The 22,837-nt window shown below is 41.4% G+C and overlaps 2 protein-coding genes across 4 annotated transcripts in view; one reads left to right on the forward strand and one right to left on the reverse strand.

The window, feature by feature from the left end:
• The window catches only part of LOC138763159 (E3 ubiquitin-protein ligase RNF123), a 377,998-nt gene that overhangs the window by 32,801 nt on the left and 322,360 nt on the right, over positions 1 to 22,837 (reverse strand). For both annotated transcript variants that reach the window (XM_069936874.1, XM_069936873.1), the window contains exon 36: positions 3,680 to 3,822. In XM_069936874.1, the coding sequence (XP_069792975.1) occupies positions 3,680 to 3,822 (143 nt within the window). The remainder of the gene's footprint in view (positions 1 to 3,679; positions 3,823 to 22,837) is intronic.
• Positions 1,065 to 22,837, forward strand: part of amigo3 (adhesion molecule with Ig-like domain 3) — a 28,814-nt gene continuing 7,041 nt past the window's right edge. Inside the window, exon 1 of one of the 2 annotated variants that reach the window (XM_069936876.1) lies at positions 1,065 to 1,167. The gene's annotated coding sequence lies outside the window, so the exon portion shown is untranslated. Of the gene's footprint in view, positions 1,168 to 7,593; positions 7,652 to 22,837 lie in introns of those variants that run through there. The other variant, XM_069936877.1, reaches the window with a different exon arrangement.

Genomic DNA, 22,837 nt, shown 5'->3' on the forward strand with positions numbered 1-22,837 from the left:
TCTACTCAAAATTACAATGATCAATTCATTTTTTTTTTACATAAATCTATCGTGTAAAAACTGTCCTCTTTAATATTCTCTCTCCTCCTAAAACATATCATTTCATTATACATCCCCAACTGGAATCTTTCCACTTCCTCTCTCTCTTCAAATATATTCCAGTTCTCATCTCATTTTCTCAGGCAACGAATCTGCAAACATTTTTGCTTCATTGGATTCTGTAAAAAATCTATTTTTACCCTCAGGAACAAAAACTTTTAACACCACTGGATACCTTAAAACAAAAGTGTAACCTTTTTTCCATAGCACATTTTAAACAGCATTAAATTCTTTTATTTTTTTAAAAGCAAATCAAAACTTATATCAGGGGAAAAGAAAATCTTATTACCATTATAAATCAATGGTGACTGTCTCTCCATCCTTCACTTCATAACAAAGCAACTTGACCAGAATTGAACGTGGTTTCTGATCTGGCTGTGGCTTAAGTCGTAATGCTCAATGAGCTCTTTCAATCTCAATATCTCCTTAAAATTCAGTTACTCCCAAAATTTGCGGAATTGAACATTGTAAAAATCTCTTCATATCTTACCCTTCATCGCCTTCCTTAAGTCCAACAATTTTTATATTAATTCTTCTACTAAAATGTTCAATTTTGAGTTAATTGTTCTTCAGTTGCAGCTGCCTCCGCTTGAACTTTCTTCATTTGCTATTTAACATGCTGAATTTCAATACATTAATTTTAATTTTTGCGTCCATCACTTCAGATTTTTGTTCCATTTGTGACAGTGTTCTCTCCACCGTCTTCATAGAACCCTTATTTTCAATTATACCCTCATTACATTTTTAACTTCCATTGTTAACTGTAACAAAGTTTGCTGGAAAGAATCCATATACTTCCTCACTTCAGTTGTAGATATATATTATTTTCTCCTGTTTTTTGCCCAAAACTCTCCGTTCAACATGGATTTCCTCTTCTTCCTGCTCCTCCTCTTGATCACTGGAACTGGAGGCTTCTTGAGCTTTTTTAAAAATTGCCTTCATTTTTTGTGCTCTGTGCAGTGTCACTTCTTCACCTGTGGCAGTCGGCCATTGTCAGGGGACATCGATGTCCAAGGTCTCCCCAGATCCAGGTCTGCCTTCCGGAGAGCTCCAGGATCTTTCTTCAAGGTAGGCCTCTCTTCTTTATCAACTTTATCAGTCAGTTTATCTTTCTCAGGAGGCATTGTTTATTGTTCTGAAGGTCTTCCGATAGCTTCCTCTTCTAATTTCTTGCAGTCAGTTGAGGATTCTTAACACTTTTTAAAAACTTTTTCTGAGAGATTAGAGAATTCAAGTCTAGCCCCCAACCACCCCCCCCCCCATCAAAATTTGTTTTGAGTGATCGGCAAAATTATATGCTACACTTGATTGCTTCATCCAAACCAATGATATGAAATAGACAGTGAACAGGTGGAGTCTTAACATTTTGATCTTAATCTAAACAATGAGCCACAGTTAGTGTGGCAGTTAGCACAATGCTATTACAGTGCCGACGACCTGGCTTCGAATCCACTGCTGTCCATGAGAAGTTTGCTCGGTTTCCCCTTTGTCTGAGTGGGTTTCCTCCCACATTCCAAACCATATGGGATTTGTAGGTTAAATTAGTCATAAATGTGTATTTGGGTGGCACAGGCTCATGGGCAAAAAAAAATAAATTCATTAATTTTCAATCTATTAACTAATCCACACAGTATATTATTTCAACACCATGCACTCTAACTTTAATTTGTAATTTCTTGTGTGGGAATTTATAAAAGCCTAATCATATTTGTTCAAGATGGCGGAGCTGCTGCAGCTGCTGTCGCGGCAGCACTGGTGTGGATCTGTGGGGAGTGAGGAGGTGGAGATGCAGCGCTCCCGTGGGGCCCAGCCACCCAGTTGACTGCCGTTGGCTCCACATGGGCTTTGAACAGCCCACTGGGGGAGCTGACAGTGGTTTTAGTTGAATTCCCACATCCATGGGTCTGCATCCAAGTTAACGGCACCTATTAATTGGCAGCCATGAGGGGCTGAAGACTCCGGGGAAGTGGAGGACTGGAGCAGGGCACCAGGGGACAGGAAGATCATGCACCATCTGAGAAGGAGAAGCAGAGAAGACGACTGCAGGGATGCTGACCACAGCAGTGAATCAGTGAGGGGTCTGACGGGCTGTGCATGCAGTGGGCTGCTGCGACTCGAGGCAAGGAACCCGTGGACACTGTGGGCCACTGAAGACGGCTGTCGGGAGACTTGCAGCAGGCTGCAGATTGCTGGAGACTGGCTTGATGTGTACCAGGCATCGGAACTGAGATGCAAGGGAGGTGCCGAGTACGCTGAAGGGTTCCTGACTGTGTTGGAGGTTTGGATCTAGAGCTCGGGTTGCATATGGTTTGGACTTGACTCTGCATGGCTGCAGAAGCACCGGAGGCGAATCTACAGACACTTGATGACTTTGGGGGACTATCTTTTGCTTCTCTCAGTCTGATTGTCAGAGGCAATACCTGCTAGTGGCGAATCTGTCTGTCTTGCAGCAGGTAAAAGGACATTTCATGTAATGTGACACTATTTTATTACTATGATAATAAATTGAATCTTGAATCTTGTCCTTATCTATTCTGCCATTTACCACCTAAATTAATAGAATTGTCAGATCTAAATTCTCTTTAGAAATTCATGGTGACTATGCTTAATCTATTATGTTGTCTTCTAAATGCCCTGTAGAAATCCTTTTGAATAATTGATGCCAGTATTTTGCCTTTTATTAACGTTAGGCTAACTGGATGCTGGTCTCCATTTTCACTCTTCTCCCTCTCTTGCATCCCTGCAGCCTATAGGAACTATTCCAGAATCAATGGAATTTGGAAGGATTTCAACTAGTGTATCCACCAAAACAATCAGGGTCTTGGGGATGTCGTCCCAGCGATTTCTCCAATATTAAATTCTACAAGTGCTAATTCCATTCACTTCACATGCCTGTCATTTCCAACAGGTTTTTTGTGTCTCAAGTGATGCAGACACAAAATAATGGATTAATTTCTCTCACACTTCCTTTCTCTATTTTCTCCTCCTTCAGTCCATCTGTTAATCTTTTAATTTAATTTTAAAAAAAATTTATTTAGTGATACAACACAGTACCAGATCATTCAGGCCCACAAATCCATGCTGCCCAAATATGCAATCAACCTATTAACCCTATAGTCTTCGGAACGTGGGAGGAAACTGGAGCACCCCTGGAGGAAATCCACATGGACACGGGGAGAATGCGCAAGTGCCTTAAAGACAGAGGTGGATTCAAACCCAAGTTGCTGGCACTGTAATAGCGTTATATGCTAACCATATAACCAACCCTGGATGGTTGGATTTGTTTTTACATATCCTGACACCTTTGCAACATCCTCATCAGAGACTTGCTGCTCATTTTTGTTGGCAATATCATTCATCTTTGAACAAACAAGATCCTTAAATTCTGAAGACAGCCATGGCTGGAAAACTTGTCCCACTTATCTGTGCCTTGAAGGTGAGAGAAATCAATGGCAAATGTCAACGTTTCTGCATTTAACCTCTCATAAGAGCAATGGGAACTTTGAGTCTGCTACAGATTCTCCAGAAGTATTTGGAGCAGATGTTTTACGATCCTCCACCCCATTCCCATTATACTCACAGGCTTGGAGGGAGAAGTGTTTCTTCACATTTGCTGGGGGTTTAGCTCCCGGAGGAGAGAGCTCACTTTCGCCAAGGAGGTACTGTATTGATCGCAGCTGAAAGCAGGGGTCGGCTAGGAGCACAGCTGTCCCCCGCTGGACCCTGAAGAGAGAAAAACACAAGAGATGTGACATGGGAGGAGACCTTGAAGTGATCATTTAGAGGGAACCAATATAACCTCTTTAGGCTCATTATTAATCTTGCAAGCACTCCTGTATAAAACAAATTAGCTGTCAATATCGTAAGGGAGCAAGCCAGCTGGAAGATTTTGACTCCAAAGTTGAATGTCTAATGGCAGGTATAATGGGCTAAAGTGAGAGATATAATTAGGATCAAAGGACAATTTCATTGATTGTCTGAGTTTAGTTGATCTAATGGCTTTTCAAGCATCATCTGTTTGTCACCAAGGTTTGAGAGTTTTGTGCTAACTGGATACTCCAATAATTAGCAAATTGAGGTATACAGCATCTTCAACTACATTCAGTCTTTGGAGCAACTTATTGGAACACATCTTATCTGAGTCAAATATCCCCTGCTATGGGGCAGCACACCACTCAAAGTATACAATAAAATGACCATGGCCTAAGGCCCAGTAGTATTGTACAGAGTCCCAGATAAGTTACTTAGAGCACACATCACAGCACAGTACATGCCATTCAGCCTTCAATGTTGTATTGGCCTATATCACAGTGCAGTACAGGCCCTTTAGCTCTCGATGTTGTGTTGGCCTATATCACAGTACAGTACAGGCCCTTCAGCCCTCGATGTTGTGTTGGCCTATATCACAGCACAGCACAGGTGCATCGGCCCTCAACATTGTGCTGACTTATATATATTTCTACCAAAAAAAAACTAAACCCTTCCTACCTCATAAACCTCTATTTTTCTTTCCTCCATGTGCCTTAAAAGCCCCTAATGTTTCACCCTCCACCACTATCCCTGACAAGGAATACCAGGCATATGTAAAAAAACATCCGATGTCTCCCATAAACTTTCCTCCCTTCAAGTTGTACAGATGTCCTCTAGTATTTGCTATTCCTGCCCTGAGAAAAAGAAACTGGCTGTCTATCTTATCTCTGTCTCTCTCAGAATCTTGTAGACCTCTATTAAATCACCTTGCATCCTTCTTCACTCCAAAGAGAAAAGTCTTAGCTCTGCTAACCTTGCCTCATAAGACTTATTTTCCAATCCAGGAAAAATCCTGTTAAATCTCCTCTGCACCTTCTCCATAACTTCCACATCCTTCCTATAATGAGGTGTCCAAAAACAAACACAGATTCCAAGTGTGATCTCACCAGAAACTTGACGTTGGAAATTGCAGGAATCTCACCAGTCATTTACAACTGAAAATAACTCACTTTAATAAAACGTGTTCTTTATCTGTGGGCAGCACGGTTAGGGTATTGCAGTACCTGCGACCCAGGTTTGACTCCACTGCTGTTTGTAAGGAGTTTGTACGCTCTCCCCACATTCATGTGGGTTTCCTCCGCGTGCTCTGGTTACCAAATTCCAAAGACATTATGGCGTTGGTAGGTTTGTTGTCACCTGGTTGTATTTTGGCAGTGTGGGCTCCTGGGCTGGAAGGGCCTGTCACTGTGTTGTGTCTCTAAATTAAAATTTAAAATAATAGGAGAGGCAATCCCTTGAGAATGAGAAGATGAGATGCTGTCACTCATTTGCCCAAAATTCTAAAGAATTCACATCACTGTTTGATTTTTACATGGTAATTACTGAGCTTGAGGTTTAATGCCAATAACTCCACTTATCTCCAGCACAACATTGCCTGAGTTAAAACAGAGACAAGGAGGAATTTCTTCAGCAAGTTGGTGGTGAATCTGTAGGATTTGTTGCTACAGATAGGAAATTATTCGGTATATTTAAAGCAGAGCTTGATAGGTTCTTGATTAGTTAGGGTGTCAAAGGACATGGGAAGAAGGCAGGTTGAGGAAGAAACATCATTCAAGGAACAGACTCAATGGGTCGAATGGCCTAATTCTACTCCTATTGTATCATCTGATGAACTGCTGCAATAAATTAGCTGGGCTGCACTAAGTGGATAGGAGGCTCCAAGTCTCAAATCTCAAATCAAAGTCCTTGACCTTAATAGGACACCTTAGCCAATCTTTTGAACCAAATATCACAAGATCTCCTTGCCACTAGCAAACCAGCATTTGTTGTTCATCACAAATTACCCTGGATGTTAATAGTCAGGCCTAGTCAGAGCATGTGGACAGATTTATTTCCCTGAAGGATGGTGATGGTAGCTAGTACAATAGGGACATTCAAAAGACTATAATTTCTCTGCTTTTATTTTTCTTTTCTACCCTCCCATCTCTATCCACATATGACCTCTTACCTGTTGGCCTGCGTTCCTCCACCTTCCTATCCACCAACATTTTTATACAGGCGTTTGCCTGATTTTCCACATTCCTGAGAAGGAACTCAAGCCAGAACATCATCTGCCTTTTACTTTCTCTGGAGACTGCATGGGCTGCTGAGTTTTTCCAACACTTGTGTGTACTTGGATATTTAACTTACCAAATAACAAGTGTCTGAGCCAGTGAAGCACATGATACACTGACTATGGAGAACCATGAGTTATTGGCCCCTCTGAGTGCTCTGTCCCAAACACTGAAGACCAAAAGTGGGCTATGGAAGTGATTGTTCCCAAAACTAGCAGATTTACAAGGATCTTGCTGGGACTTGGGGAGCTGAGTTACAGGAAAAGGTTAAATAGGTTTGGATTTTATTACCTGGAGCATCAGAGAATGAGGGGAGATTTGATAGAGGTGTACAAATTTATGAGGGGTATAGATAGAGTAAATGCAAGCAGGCTCTTTCCACTGAGGTTAAACGAGACAAGAACTAAAGGACATGGATTAAGAGTGAAAAGTAAAATGTTTAAAGGGAACATATACCTCATTCCCACCACTCTCTGTGTGAAGAGTTGCCAGCTGAAGTGGTAAATGTGGGCTCAATCTTGACATTTAAGGAAAATATGGATTGGTACGTGAATGGGAGATATCCCATTCACTATGGTCTGGGCGCAGTTCAATGGGACGATGCAAAATAATAGATTGGTATGGACTAAATGGGCCAAAAGGCCTGTTTCTGTGCTAGAACGCTCTATGCGTTAAACAAACTTTGAATTAATAGTTTCTTGCCTGATTCAAGCTACTCCCATGAATAATTTCAGAGAGATTAATGAACAAAACCAACCAACTTTACCCGACATTGTTAAGTCATACAAGTATTAGATTATCCAGCACATGGCATACTGTACACATTCAATTACACCAATGTTCCAACAGATAAATAAATATCCATGAAACAATAGCATTCATCTTCCAATTAATATGGATTTAAACCACAAAGAAAACATACCATATCTTTCATAAAATAGCATTGAAAAATATCAGATTAATGTAAAAAGTAACTTTAAGGAATCCATCTCCATTTAAAAAATATGCTCAGGCTGAGAGCACCAGAACATAACAAGACAACAAACCACAAGGGATCTAAGCTATTTGCATCTCTGATAATTCTCCTAAATATACAGAAAATTGAAAGGATAGACAATCTAATTCTGGTTAAATCAATGGGCATTTCTTTGACCGAGAGCACGGGGCCACAAGAAACATGACTCAAAAATCAATTCCAGAAATAGAAACCGGTAGGTTATTAACCCTTTGGACTTTGTGTCCCTGTTTACAGGGACTACCAACAAGTGCATTTATTCCATGTTCCCTTTTTCCAGGTCTGATTTTATACCCAACCACCAGCTGATTCATGCTGGTGTTTGTACTATAGTTTACTCATGGACCCAGTCCGGAATATATATTATGAAAGGCTAAAAATGGATGGTGTCCAAAGGGCTAAGTACCAGAACACAAGAAAGGACTTGTTAGCCATTTCCTCCTTCAAATGTGCAGTAAGAAATATCTCTGTTACCTTGGGTCTCTTATTAATGAAACTGAGTAAATTATTCCAGAATATTTAAACAGTTATTTTAGATTACATTTCTATGTATATATGTGACGATTATGAGCTGAGAAATGTATTGTATGTGCATGTGTGTTTTGTGGTCCAGAGAAACACTTTCATCTGGTTGTATATGTACAGTCAGAAGATAATAAATTTGAACGCAACTCATTTCCAAAAGGCCTACCCCAATACAGAGTATCCAACTTCTGTTTTTCGACATGCACGAGAAGAAACCTCCTCCCTGTAACCACACTGTTATGCCCCATAAGAATTGTGTAGCATTCAATTATATCATCTATCAAAGGCCTCACTTGCCATCTACCTCCATATGGCAAACCCACAAACCTTGGAATCAATGCATTGAATCTTAATGTTCTCCTATATGCCAACCAAATATTTTCAAAGTTTCATTATCATCTGACTGCACATATACAACCATACCAAACAGCATTTCTCTGGACCACAGGCACACACATGTATATACAATACACAGCATGTGATAATCACATATATACAAAGATATAATGTACAAAATACAAATATTTTTGGATGACTTACTCAGTTCATCAACCTCACAGCCTGTGGGAAGAAGCTATTTTCCAGCCTGGCAGTCCTGACTTTGAAGCTCCTGTATCTCCTTCCTGAGAGGAGTGAGTCAAAGATACTGTGTGATGGATGGAAAGGGTCCTCAAAAATTCTTTGAGCTTTATTTAAGCAACACTTCCAGTGAATGTCATCAATAGAGGAAAGTAAAGTGATCTTTTTGGCCGTTTGATGATCCTCTGTGTTTACTTCCGGTCTGAAATTTTATAGATACTGAACCATACAATGATGCAGCCAGACAGGACACTATCAATTATGCTCCTACAAACTGTCGTCAAAATGGGGACCAGAACCCTTGCTCTCCTCAACCTCCTTAGAAAGTGTTGGTGCTACTACACCCTCCTGTACTTAAATTATCCTTTAAGAAAGACCATTCATTCTCCTTCCTGCTTGTTGTGCCCACCTATTGGATATCAATGACTTACACTCTCCCAGGTCCCTTTGAATATCAATACCACCCAATTATTCACCATTTAATTAATACTCATTTTTTTTCTGTTTTAATCATCATATTTTCCACAATATGCTGCATCTACTATATTCTTCCCACTCTTTCAGCTTGTCTACAGACCCTCATGGACTTGGTTAGATTTGCCACTTTCCATAGCTTTCTGTGTTCCTGAGCTCTCACAAGATCACAAGACAAAGGAACAGAAGCGGCCACTAGGCCCATCGAATCTGTTCTGTAAACCTACACTAAGCTACTCTACACTAGTTCCAATTTCCGGCCTTGTCTATTTCTTGTTTAAATACTTCCAGTAATCTGGCTTCCACTGCTGTCTGTGGCAGCGAGTTCCACAGATTCTCGACCCACTGGCTAAAGAAGTTCTTCCTAATCTCTGTTTTATATGGATAATCTCTAATTTTCAGACTATGACCTCTTTTCCTCAATTCACCCACCAAGGGAAACATCTTACCCACATCCACCCTATTTAAACCTTTCAAAATACAAAATGCCTCTATGAGATCTCCTCTCATTCTCCTATACTCCAATGAATACAACCCAAGAGCTAGCAAAACGCTCCTCCTACATTAGCCCTTGGATTCGGGGAATCATCCTAATAAATCTCCACTCCAACACTCGAATTTCCAAAGCAGGCTGTGGGGCAGCCAGCCAGCATACTTTCCAAAGTGCACCTGTGGAAATTCAAATGAGCATTCAATGACATGTCAAATCTCCTCAGACTTAGAAAGTAGAGGTTCCAGTCATGATTGCTTCAATATGCTGGTTGTAGGAAGGGTCCTCTGATTTGTGGATTTCCAGGAACCTGAGGTACTATCCCTCTCCACTACCATCCCAGCAATGCAGACAGGTGTATGATTCCTTGGCTTCCCTTTCCTAAAGAGCACAATATACACATTGGCCTTGCTAACACAGAGGAAGATTGTTGTACTGGTACCTCACAACTGGATTCTCATCTCCATTCTGTACTCTCTCTTGTTTCTACTTGTTATTCGGCCAACAAAGGTTGTGTTGTCAACAAATTTATAGATTGTGTTGGAGCTGAACTTGGCTATCTAATCATGAGTGTACAGAGAACAGAGTAGGGGACTGAGTTCACAGCCTTGGGTGCCCCTGTGTTTATGGTTAGTGAAGAGGATAGGATGTTTCCATTGCACACTGATTGGGGTCTGCCGATAACAAAGTCAATGATCCAGTTGCAGCAGGACGGACAGAGTCCCAGATCCCTGAGTTTGATTATTAGTCTTCCTGGTATGATGATAAACTCTGAGTTGCAATCAATGAACAACATCCTGACCTAGGTGTTCCTGTGGTCCAGGCGATGTAATGCAGATGGAGGGGCAGCAAGATGTATCTGCCATTGATCTGTTAAGACAGAAGGTAAATTGAAGAGGGTCCAGGTCCTTACTTAGACAGGTTCATCTGTTGGACCATAGACATTGTAGAGTGCCCCTTATCTCTCTCCCAGTGGAAGGGTGCTGGGCTGCGACTGTGATCCCTCTCCTAATAAAGGGACACACACTGATCTGTGTTGATGATCCCTCTCCAAGTGAAGGGACACACCCTGGTCTGTGACAGTGTCCCCTCTCCTGGTGAAGAGACACTTGGCTGTGACACTGGTCTTCTTCCAGAGGATGGACTGGTCAGCCTGTGGATTGTCAGTAAAGATAATCCGTCCCCTTGATCTTTCTCACACTGACGTGATTGCATCATAATGTTAGGGCTTCTATTTACTCCAGAATACCTCAAATTGTACTTCAGGATCAACTTGCAGTAATTGTTTAGGAAAGAGTGTTACAAATGATCAGCATACATACAAATAACTCCACTGACATTCAGTATTTCCAGCTTGGTGGAATTTTAGTGCCTGGTATATCGATGATGAAATGTGACTATTTCAGCTTGATGGTTTTCATCTCTACTTATCTGAGTACATTCACAATGGGTGCCAACTATCCAGACGAATACCACACCACCAGTGCAGAGAACTCAAAATTATTATCATCCTGTGTCATTCATCAACAAGTCAAAGATTGGTTCTTTTATAAAATCAAACACTTTCCATTCTATAATGTTCAATATAAGCCACAATTGTCAATGCTTACAAGGTTGAATCACTGCATACCCACAGTATGAGATTTCCTACAGGTGGAGTGACCTGATTAACCAATATTAGGATTTACCACAATATTGTCGTGTCATCATCTATTCAGATTTTTCACACACTATCTGGTGAATGGAGGTCACCAGAGTTGATCAATTCTATACACCACTGCCAGACTGACAAGTTTGTCCATGGTCTCATGCACTGTTAAACTAAGGCTACCCACAAATTCAAGGAACAACACCTAATATTCTTCTCGGCACTCTCCAACCAGATAGCATTAACATTGTCCTCTAATTTCCATTAGCCCCCTCCCCCAGTCTCTCTCTCTTTCCCTATCCATCAGCCCTCCTGCTCCCACCCCTTCCCTCCTTCTCCTGTCAGAGAGCTACCCTTCTTATCCCTCCATCCTCTTCTACCACTTCTCAGTTTCTTTCTCTTCTATCCTCCGACCTGTATCCGATCTGTGCTCCTCCCCATTCCCCTTTCTCCCTCTTCGCCCCACCTTTTAATTACCTCTTTTTTTTTTCTTATTCCTGATGAAGGGCTCAGGCCCCAAACACTGGTTACTTTTTCATCCGATGGATGCTGTTTGACCTGATGAGTTTCTCCAAAGTGTTTGCGTTTTGTATTTCATTTCTTTGGGTAAAGGCCCCTGACTGTGACACATTGAGGCTCAATAAGTCCCATTGAAATAGAGGAGCCTTCAGGCTAATAATGGAGATCACAGTGACTTCTCTGTCCACAGGCTGCTGGGAGACAGCCATTAAATATTAAAAGGAGCAGAACAAACCTGGCCCAGCTCATTGTGACGGTGGCAGCTCAAGAAAAATGCTAAGGTGTTGCTTGAGGAAGTTGGAGTTGGGGATGCAGAAGGGATGGACGAAGGCTTCTTGCAGGAGCAAATATTCATGGAGCTGGAACAGAGTGTTTCAACATACTGACTGATGATTCCAATGTCAAGAGGAAAACATGTTATAAGCTTTGATCAGGCCATGCGGTACAGATGTACTTTTTAAAATCAATGCTGATAAATTATTTCCCCTAATGAAACAGGTCCCAAGAGGCCTGGTCCTTTTCGTAAAGTAGATCCAACTGCTCACACTGAACTAATATCAAGTGGAAGTGGGTACTCTGCAGCAAGTATAAAAATTCAAGCTCAGTCACACATTCTGCTATAAAATATTCCAGGTCATCCCTTCCCTTCCCCAGTACTCTGCACACATTGCCACGATGGTGAACCAGTGCAGTCCATTCCGTGGATGCTGCATGTCCTGCTAAGTTTCTCCAGCGCTTTTATGCACTGCCAGTACATACATATTACGATATTTGTAGCAGCATAATCCTGATGCAACATATATAAAAGATTAATACTTGTGTAAAACTTTCAAAGCCAGCAAGTCTATTTATCATTAATTCCCAGGCCAAACATGAACAAGCATATTATTAGATCCATACAAATTTCAGGTCCAGGACAGCAGTAGGATAAAATGAGGTACTTTTCTATTCCTAGAATCACAGAGAATAGGAGCATGCCATTCTGCCCTCCGAGCCTGCCCCACCATTCAAAATGATCACAGCTGATTATTCAACCTCAGCATCAGTAAAACAAGAGAATTGATTGCGGACTTCAGGAAGGGGAAGCCATGAGAACACAAATCAGTCCTCCACGAGGGATCAGCAGTAGGGTGGGTAAGAAACTTCAGCTTTCTGGGTGACATCATCTCTGAAGAACTATCCTGGGACCATAATGTCGATGCAATCACAAAGAACGCACAACTGCAGCTATATTTCGTTAGGAGTTTGAGAAGCTTTGGTATGTCATCAAAGACATGTAAATTTCTACAGGTGTATCACGGAGAGCATTCTGACTCGTCGTATCATGGTCTGGTATGGAGGTGCCAATGCACGAGTCAGGAATAGGCTACAGACGGTTGTAAACTCAGCCAGTGCCATCAAAGGCATTAATCTACAGTTCTTTAAGAGGTGGCACCTCAACATAAGAACATAAGAAATAGGAGCAGGAGTAGGCCATCAGGTCCATCAAGTTTGTTTTGACATTCAATGAGATCATGGCTGATGTGATGACTTGCTTTTTCTCCCTATCCCTTAATTCCCTCACTATGTAAAAATCTATCCAACCTTATCTTAAATATATTCACTGAGGTCACCTCCTTTGCTTCAATGGGCAGTGAATTCTATAGATTCTCTATTCTCTGGGAAAAGCAGTTCTGCCTCATCTCCATCCCATATCTAACCCTAATAATTATACTTACTGAAAATACTCTTCGCTAACTGTTTCTGTTAACTAGTAAGTTTGCAGTCATACTTGTATTATATTCAAGCACGGCAATACAGTTTCATTAGCTGTGAGAGATGAGCTGTTCTAAAATTATCTTGAAACAATTGCAAGTTTACATTTGCACAAACATTCAGTGCGCACGCACTTCTGCCACAGGAAAAAAATGTGCACAACATAAGATTTCTGTGCACACTTGACGATTAAAAATTAGGGGGAATATTGGTCCTACCTTGTTTAACCTTTCCCTGTAACTCAGTTCCTCAAGTCCCGGCAAACTTCCTTGCAAACCATCTTTACACGCTTTCAATCTTATTGATATCTTTCCTGTAGTTAGGTGACCAAAAGTACACACAAATTTGGCCTCACCAATGTCACACACTTCGCAGGGGATGAAATTCCTGAACTCGCACTTTAACATTCCAAAGAAATGTCAATGCCCTGTTCTCGCCCTTAACCTGTAACTGGTTCCAATGTTTGGCAAAATTGAATGAGATGGGGCTGAGTCATTCACAGAACTCTGGCTGATTTCACCAATACATTAGGGTTAAGGTTAGGCTGAATTGAAAAGATACTTGCAATTTACAGTCTGTTGCACGCATTCTCAGGACTGAAGGAGCCTCACAAAATGTTTGTTCATTGCAAAGGAGCGACCATTTAAGATTGCAATGAGGAGAAGCTTCTTCACACAAGGGTGGTGAAGCTTTGGAGATTTCTACCCCAGAGGGATTGTGGACAGTTATTTATTGAGTTCATTCAATGGATAGATTTCTGGAGATTAAGGGAAAATAGGAGTGGAGATGGTGGGTCATCCATGATCTCAATGAATGGTGAAGCAGATTCAAGCAGCTGAATGATATTATCCTGTTCTTATTCCCCAAGTTCCTACAACTGTTCAACAAGTGACTTCATTAAAGTTTTGAGTGACTTTAATTCTACTAACACTAGGATCTTGGATTAAATCCAAAATACGTCTAATTGTATCGTCTTTGTGAAGTATAAGCTAATTACATCTTTTTTAATTCCCAAGATGGAGGTCCACGAATCACTAAAGACTGACCTTTGGCAAACATGCACTTGTGCCAGAAGGAGACCTGTACTCAGTAGAAACAAAACTCACTTACTTAATTATCACCCAATTCTGCAGGGAAGATAAATGGGTGTTTGTCAAAGTTCAAGTAGGCACAGTCAAAATCTAACATTACACCACTTGTGCAAGCAAAATCCCAACTATCTATCCTGCCAAGAACACCTTCAGAGTGTTATGGACAGTGTTTTAGAGAGGACAGCACTGAATGGAAATGTTGCCACAGAACATTAGGGCATTCCATGTGAAATATTCAGAACCAGGAGAAGGAAGCCAAATGGCCTTTGACCCTTTTCTGCCATTCAAATAAATTCTCAGCTAATTTGGCCTTGATCTCAATTCCAATTCCCCCACGAGTCCCCATAAGCCACTTGGCCATCTAGCTCAAGAATTTGCCTAACTTCACCTTGAATTCTCTGTCTCTGCCTCAGAATTCCAAAGATCCGTGGCCCTCTGAGAGAAGAAATTTCTCATTATTTTTACGTAAATTGTGAAACTCGGTGCCTTGGGTGCGCATTCACTGCTGGGGAAATAACATCTTTCATTCTTGGAAACTCCCAATCTGTTCAAACCCTACTTATCAGATATCCCAGTGAACCTTCACTGAACTCCTTTAAGTGCAAGAGCATCCCTCCTTAAATAAGGAGACCAAAACTGTTTGCAGTATGCCTACAAATGCAGCAAGACTTCCAACATTTGCTTCATAATTACTTGCTCTACCTACATGCTACCTTGTGATGTAGAACGTTTATAACATGACAGTCTGATCCACACAGTGGCATTTTGTAGATTTTCTCCATTTAAACAGGGTTCTACTTCCTATGTCTCTTTTCAAGCTTGATGACCATCATGCAGTATGCTAGCACCATCTTGTCAGAAATGTGTTGCATTTTGCTTGTGTTTTACAAACGACCCCTTTCTGCTCTTGCACACTTACTCAGTCCTGTTACTCCACCACCCTGGTGCCCTCACAAACATCTATTTGGTTTGGCTGCATCTTAAGAGTCTGCTTCCCATTCCTAAGTCGATGAATGATCAGCAGACCTCGCAGCAGCACTTAATGCTGAGCTTCGATTTGAAGTCAAGCAGTCATTACTTGGGGTACATCTTGTAACCCTAAGTTGAGGTGAAAGCTTTTACAGCAAATTTTCAGGCTGTAATTTGCTCTCGTAACCATCATTGAGGTATTATGGACATTTACTTTCCAGGAACGATGTACGTCAAATGAAACCATTAACAAAACAAAGCATGGATACTTTATAAGAAACCACGTATGATTTCTTGTAGTGTTCTGATTATGCATCAATAATGTAATAATGAACATCATCTGATGCTTTTGAAATGAGCTAAATTATTCTGCTGATAAAAAGCATTCAATGACATTCACAGAGAATAATTGTGATGGTGTGGCGGCCCGCAATTGCAGAGATTGGGCCAGCACATCGCGCGGCAGCAGACATAGAAGGAGATCGCTAAAGCGACTCCCAGGACAACGAATCGACGGCAGTAAAAGCTGGAGCAGTACAAGACCAGCAGCGCTAAAATGGTGCTGGCCAAGCTGCCCAGCTCACAGATCAATAACAGGCTGGGGAAGAAAGGTATTCACATGCAAGAATGTACCCGCCCACTATTATTATTCAATGGGCTGATGTCAGCCAATCAAACAAACGGCAGGAACTCCAACTGTATAAAAGGAGCCTTTCCAGCCTCAATAAATCTCAGAGCTTAACCGCCTCCCACACTGCGAGTGTGTTTCTTTGAAGCAGTCAGCTACAATGGTTATTGGGCAAAGTCATGGTAATTTAAAGATATTTAGGGCGCGAGGATTGGAGGACTCATGGATAACTTTTTCTTAAAAAGGATGTGGGAGGTTTGGAATTGAGTGCCTTAATGAATGACAGAGTTAAAATTACTCATTGGTTTGAAACAGTGCCTGTATTGGATCTCTGTCATGTACAAGGCTGTTAACCAAGGACTGGGAAATGCGATTAGATTGGATCTGTTTCCAACCCCCCCACCCACCCACCCGCCCCTCAAGTTGGTGATAGAATGTACTTGGACCAACTTGGAAATGTAATGGTGTGTGAGAAATGAAGGTGGACCCTCAAAATGATGATGATTTACTCTGATTCATCCATTCATTCAAGGGTGGATTTTGGGAGGAGGGAGCATTTATTCACAGATAAACAATAAATGCTGACACTTCATGTCTTGCAACGCGATCACAGCGCCAACGACCCAGGTTTGAATTGGTTCAGCCTGTGAGGAGTTCGAACATTCTTTCAAGTTCCAAAAATGTACAGGATTGGTGGATTAATTGGGTGGTATGGGTTTCATGGGCAGGAAGGGCCTTCTACTATGCTGTTGTATTGTTACAATTTTTAAAAATTTCAACGTTAGAAATGAAACGCTTGTAAATATGTGAGTATATCGCAGAACATCATCAATCTGGAAAATGAATGGCTCAGAAAGCAGCCTTTAATCAGACTTCTCTCTGGTACACTATGGGGACGCTGGAGGCAAATCTACTGACACTCAGCCCTTCCGAAGAGATCTCTTTTGCTTCTCTTTTCTGAATGTAAGGAATGCGGGACAATATCTGCTGATGGTAAATCTTTCAGTAGACTAAATATAATTTCAGTGAATATTACATCTGTTTTATTACATGGCAATAAAATAATCTTGAACCTTGACTTTTCTGGGGTGACAATAGCAAATACCAGAGGACATCTGTTTAAGGTAATTGGAGGAAAGTTTAGTGGAGATATCAGAGGTACTTTTTTTTTAAAGACAGAAGGAGGTGGGTGCCTGGAATGTATTGCTGGTACAATAAGGACGTTCAAAAAACTCTTAGAAAGGCACATGGATGTAAGGAAAATAGAGGGTTATGGGTGGACTGTTCACAAAAATAAATCTCTCTGGGCCTTGCTATGTATGACAATAGACTTGAATGTGAGCTTGAACTATGGATTGAAATTCTAGTCTGTTTATTGCCAATATCTCTGAAAATTATCATTAAGTAAGAAGGAATAAATGGTCCACGTGAGGTGTTCAAAGTTTTGACCACAATTTCTATTCTATCAATGTTGCTTTCTTGGCAGTGAGGAATACGAATTCTTGGCAGAACTGCAGAACTTTAATTTATAACTAATTCAATTGACGAACATTGTTGAGTTCCAGGATAGGATTTACCCAATGGAAAAGCCAAAAGAGTCTATCCTTAATGGAGTAAGCTGAAAGCTGGCCTTAACTTTGCCTCTAATCTGTTTACAGCCTGCATCAAGTGTAGCTGGCTGAGGGAATGGCTCCTCTGGGAGGATTTGGACAAATTCATGCTGAGGCAGCAAAGAATTACACTGCAGAAGTCAAAGAAGTTGAAAGGTTTTACTGCTGAATTTCACGAAGATCATAAGGAGACAAGAATAGTCAGTACACAAAAAGGCAGTGGTTTTAGTAGAACACTCAGGAAACATTCGTGTTGTGTACACAAGACTGGCTGAGTTGCTAGAATACTGGAAAAAGGAATTCCCTTGTGCCTCATTGATTCTGCAATTTCACGCAAAAATTTTATGAAATTTGCTCCAAGCATATACAGTGAAAGGATCAGAAATTATATATTGTTCAGCACAGAAAGAGCCCACCATTTTCATGCTGACCTTGTTCCCCAACTACAATGATCGTCTTTGCTCACGTTAGATCTGAGTCTCTTTATGCCTTGTCCAATCAAGTGTCTGTCTGAACAACCTTCCTTTAAATTTTTACTGCCACACCAACTTTGGTAGGTAAGGTGTCTTTGAATTACAAAGCTATTTTTGTATTAACAAATATTCCACTTTCCAGACTTAAGGATACACAGTTTTCAAATACTCATGATGTACTTTGGCTTGATTTCAACTTGCGTTGTTTTCCAATAATCCATCTCTCTTGAAAATTGAGTAATTCCTGGGTAACAGAGTGATTGGATGATGTTGAGGTCATTTTTGAAACTGGTAATCCAGGCAGATAGCAAAAGATCCCGGATTCCTTAACACCAGCTCCTTAGCCCAGAAAGCCTCTACTTCCTGCGAAGGCTGAGGAAAGTTCATCTTCCACCCTCCATCCTCACTACATTCTACAGAGGATATATTGAGAGCATCCTGTGCAAGTACATCACTGCCTGGTTTGGAAGCTGCACCTCCTCAGACCTGAAGACTCTCCAGAGGATAGTGAAGTCAGCAGAAAAGATCATTGGGGGCTCTCTTCCTACCATGAAGGACATCTACACACTTGATGCAAGCGAAAGGCAATAAACATTGTGAAGGACTGCACACACCCATCACGTAAACTGGTCTCCCTTCTGCCATCTGGTAGGAGGTACCAAGGCACTCGGGCCCTCACGTCCAGATTGGGCAACAGTTTTTTTTTCCCCAAGCCTTCAGGCTCCTGAATTCCCAGAACATTTGTGGATAGTGTAACATGGACTTTTATTGTATACATCTTAATATTTTAATGTGTTTAACTTCTATTCTAACTTATATTTATGTAAATATGCTCTGAGGTCCTGGAGAAACGCTATCTCATCTTCACCGTGCAAGCATGGTATAAACAATAAATGAAAGGTGACTTGTGACTTATAAGTTCTTCACAAGTGCCTGAAATCAGACAGATGACCGATTAAGTGTGGATAGGGAAGGGGAAGGTGGAGGGGGAGGAGCATAGGCTAGCAGGTGATTGGTTAATGCAGGTGAGGGGGGGGGGCGAAGAAGAGAAGGGAACTGAGAGATGAGAATAGGAGATGGCAGAGGGATAAGAAAGATGGTTCTATAATAGGAGGAGGTAAGGAAGTGGGTGGGGAGCTGGAGGAAAGGAGGCCACGGGATAATGTAAAAAGGGAGATTGGTGGGGGGGGGTTAACATTGGAAGTTGTGGTTGGAGATTGATGAGATAGAATATAAGATGTTGTACCTCCAATTTATGAGTGGCCTCGACTTGGCAGTGCATGAGGCCATGGATAGATACGTCAGTGTGGCAATGGGGCATGGAATTGAAATGGTTGGCCACTGAGAGGTCCTTGCTGCTGCAGCAGACAGATCGAAGGTGCTGCAGAGTTCTACCTTACTGAGGATCCTAAGGATCTATGCTGCAGAACTGCACAAGGTTTGACCTGGCACAGGACCTAAAACTCGATTGATTTCAACTTGGACTAGAGATAAAAAGCAAAGTCAAATGTAAGATGTTTTCTTTAATTATTTAGGCTTCATCTAATGGGTGTAATTATTTGCATGTCTGTAGCTATTGTTTTTAACTTCTATTGATTTTAAACTTTTTAAAGTGTTTGTTCCATTTTCAATGACTTTAAGTATCTCCAAATAGTGAGATATTTAAAAAGTATTTAATGATTATTGTGGGATGGGCAATTGGCACAAGAAACAATATGCTGGAGAAACTCGGTGGGTTAAGCAGCATCAGTGGGAGGAAAAGAACTGTATGTCCCCTGGAAAAGTGTATACATATCTCTGATTGACGTAAAGCTTTCAGGCAAACTTCCCCAGCGTGCCACTGGAAATCTTATTTTCATTCAGGAATAATGTGTGATTCCAGGATGATTTAATATTCAAGATATGGACAAAAGCAGCGACTCAAGAGGAGAGTGATTACTGCACTGTGGTACAGGAGACATTCAGGCTAGATGAGTGAAAATAAAGATATTGGTTACATCTAAGGGATCAGATACTGTAAACTGCAGCTGCGCTAATGCCCAGATTTGGGGTTAAGGACATCTACTTGGGGCTGGAAGGGAATGAAGAGCAGAAAGAGAAAGGATTAAACAAAAAAGTCAGTATATGGTGGGGACGAATGCAATAGTCAAACGTGCTGGAGAAATTCAGCAAGTCATTGGAAGTCATGGTAACTAACATTGCGGGCCTGGGCCCTTCGTCAGGGAAAAGAAAAAGCAGACAGATGTCTGAATAAAAAGGTGGAGGGAGGAGGAGAGGAAGGAAGAAGGGGAAGGGAGAGGAGCAGGTTAACAGGTAAGCGATAACAGGTGGATACTGGTGGGAGGATAGAGGAGAAAGAAGCTGAGGAGTGATGGGGAGAGGGCAGAGTTCTGAAAAAGGGTAGCTCTTACCTGTTCCAGTGAGCAAAGAGGAGGGGCAAATGAATGACGGGAACAGTTTGTAATGGGAAAGACCCAAAGGCAGTGTGTGGAGCAGAGAAGATTAATTCTTTCTCTTTCTGCTCTTCATTCCCTTCCAGCCCCAAGTAACCATATAACCATATAACCATTCACGGAGCGGAAACAGGCCATGTTGGCCTTTCGAGTCTGCACCGGTTCACTGATTTTGTGCGCCCTCTTCAGTGAGCATGCACTTTGCTTTAACCATATAACCATATAACCATTTACAGCACAGAACAGGCCAGTTCGGCCCTACTAGTCCATGCCGTAGCAAATCCCCACCCTCCTAGTCCTGGTCCATACCCCTCTAGTCCCCTCCTATCCATGTAACGATCCAGTCTTTCCTTAAATGTAACCAATGATCCCGCCTCGACCACGTCTGCCGGAAGCTCATTCCACATCCCCACCACCCTCTGCGTAAAGAAATTTCCCCTCATGTTCCCCTTATAATTTTCCCCCTTCAATCTTAAACCATGTCCTCTAGTTTGAATCTCCCCCTTTCTTAATTGAAAAAGCCTATCCACATTTACTCTGTCTGTCCCTTTTAAAATCTTAAACACCTCTATCAAGTCCCCTCACAATCTTCTATGCTCCAGAGAAAAAAGCCCCAGTCTGCACAACCTTTCCCTGTAACTCAGACCCTGAAATCCTGTCAACATTCTCGTGAACCTTCTCTGCACTCTCTCTATTTTGTTTATATCTTTCCTATAATTTGGTGACCAAAACTGTACACAGTACTCCAAATTTGGCCTCACCAATGCCTTGTACAATTTCATCATAACCTCCCTACTCTTGAATTCAATACTCCGATTTATGAAGGCCAACATTCCAAATGCCTTCTTCACCACACCATCTACCTGAGTATCAGCCTTGAGGGTACTATTTACCATAACTCCTAAATCCCTTTGTTGCTCTGCACTCCTCAATTGTCTACCATTCAATGTATATGACCTATTTAAATTTGCCTTTCCAAAATGCAGCACCTCACATTTATCTGTATTAAATTCCATCAGCCATTTCTCAGCCCACACCTCCAGCCTTCCTAAATCACCTTTTAATCTACGGTAATCTACCTCACTGTCCACAACACCACCAATCTTTGTGTCATCCGCAAACTTGCTTATCCAATTCTCTACCCCTACATCCAGATCGTTAATATATATAACAAATAATAGTGAACCCAGGACCAAACCCTGAGGAACTCCACTAGTCACCGGCCTCCAATTGGACAAACAATTTTCTACCACTACTCTCTGACACCTTCCATCCAACCACTGCTGAATCCATTTCACTACCTCCTTATTTATACCTAATGCCTCCACCTTTTTTCCTAACCTCCTGTGGGGAACTTTGTCAAAAGCTTTACTAAAGTCCAAATAGACAACATCCACAGCTTTCCCTTCATCAACCTTTTTTGTAACCCCCTCGAAGAACTCAATCAGGTTTGTCAAGCATGATCTACCCCTGACAAAGCCATGCTGATTACTCCCTATCAATCCTTGTACCTCCAAAAATTTGTTAATAGCATCCCTCAGAACACTTTCCATCAACTTGCCCACCACAGACATCAGACAGTAGATGTCCTTAACCCCAAATCTGGGCATTAGCGCAGCTGCAGTTTACAGTATCTGATCCCTTAGATGTAACCAATATCTGTATTTTCACTCATCTAGCCTGAATGTCTCTTGTACCACAGTGCAGTAATCACTCTCCCCTTGAGTCGCTGCTTTTGTCCATATCTGTCTTTAGATGTGAGTATAACAAAATCTAGATATGTATGGTCAAAACATTTCTTTCGAGTGGTCCTTATTTGTAAAATTAGAACTCACAAATAAATTATTGTGCATATTATCTAGGGAAAAATGAGAAACTGGCATAACTTATAGGCCTCAAATCAAACAGCCAGAGGATTAATTTGAGGGGCAATGAATGTCCAAGTGTCGTCATAAGCTAACATCAGTAGGCAAGAGCCAGGAGTGTCATAAGGACAAATAGGAAGAAGGTACAATCCAAAACGGGGACTTGCCATTTCTTTCCATGGATGCTGCCTCATTCACTGAATCCATCCAGCTTCTCATTGCACTGGGCTGACATTTGGCTACCGAGTGATACAGGATGAAGGATATCTGCAGGCTAACAATAGGCAGAATCTTCAGGAATGACGTAGAGATTTTTTAAAAAAAGGAGCAAAGCAAAAATTTATATTTCTCTCTATCCTTGTTGCTGTTCTACTGAACACTTTGGACAATGGAGATTACTGTGAGATTCATGTTACAGCATGTATTTCACTGGTGTACTGCAAAGCACTATAATTATGTCACATTGTTAAACAATAAAGCATCTGTAATCATACTTATAAGCCATTAAGATGGCAGGTAACTCATTCTCTCACAGGAGAAGGCCCATTTTATATTGATCTA

Source organism: Narcine bancroftii, chromosome 5 (genome assembly GCF_036971445.1).
Source record: "Narcine bancroftii isolate sNarBan1 chromosome 5, sNarBan1.hap1, whole genome shotgun sequence".
In the NCBI taxonomy this organism is placed as follows: domain Eukaryota; kingdom Metazoa; phylum Chordata; class Chondrichthyes; order Torpediniformes; family Narcinidae; genus Narcine; species Narcine bancroftii.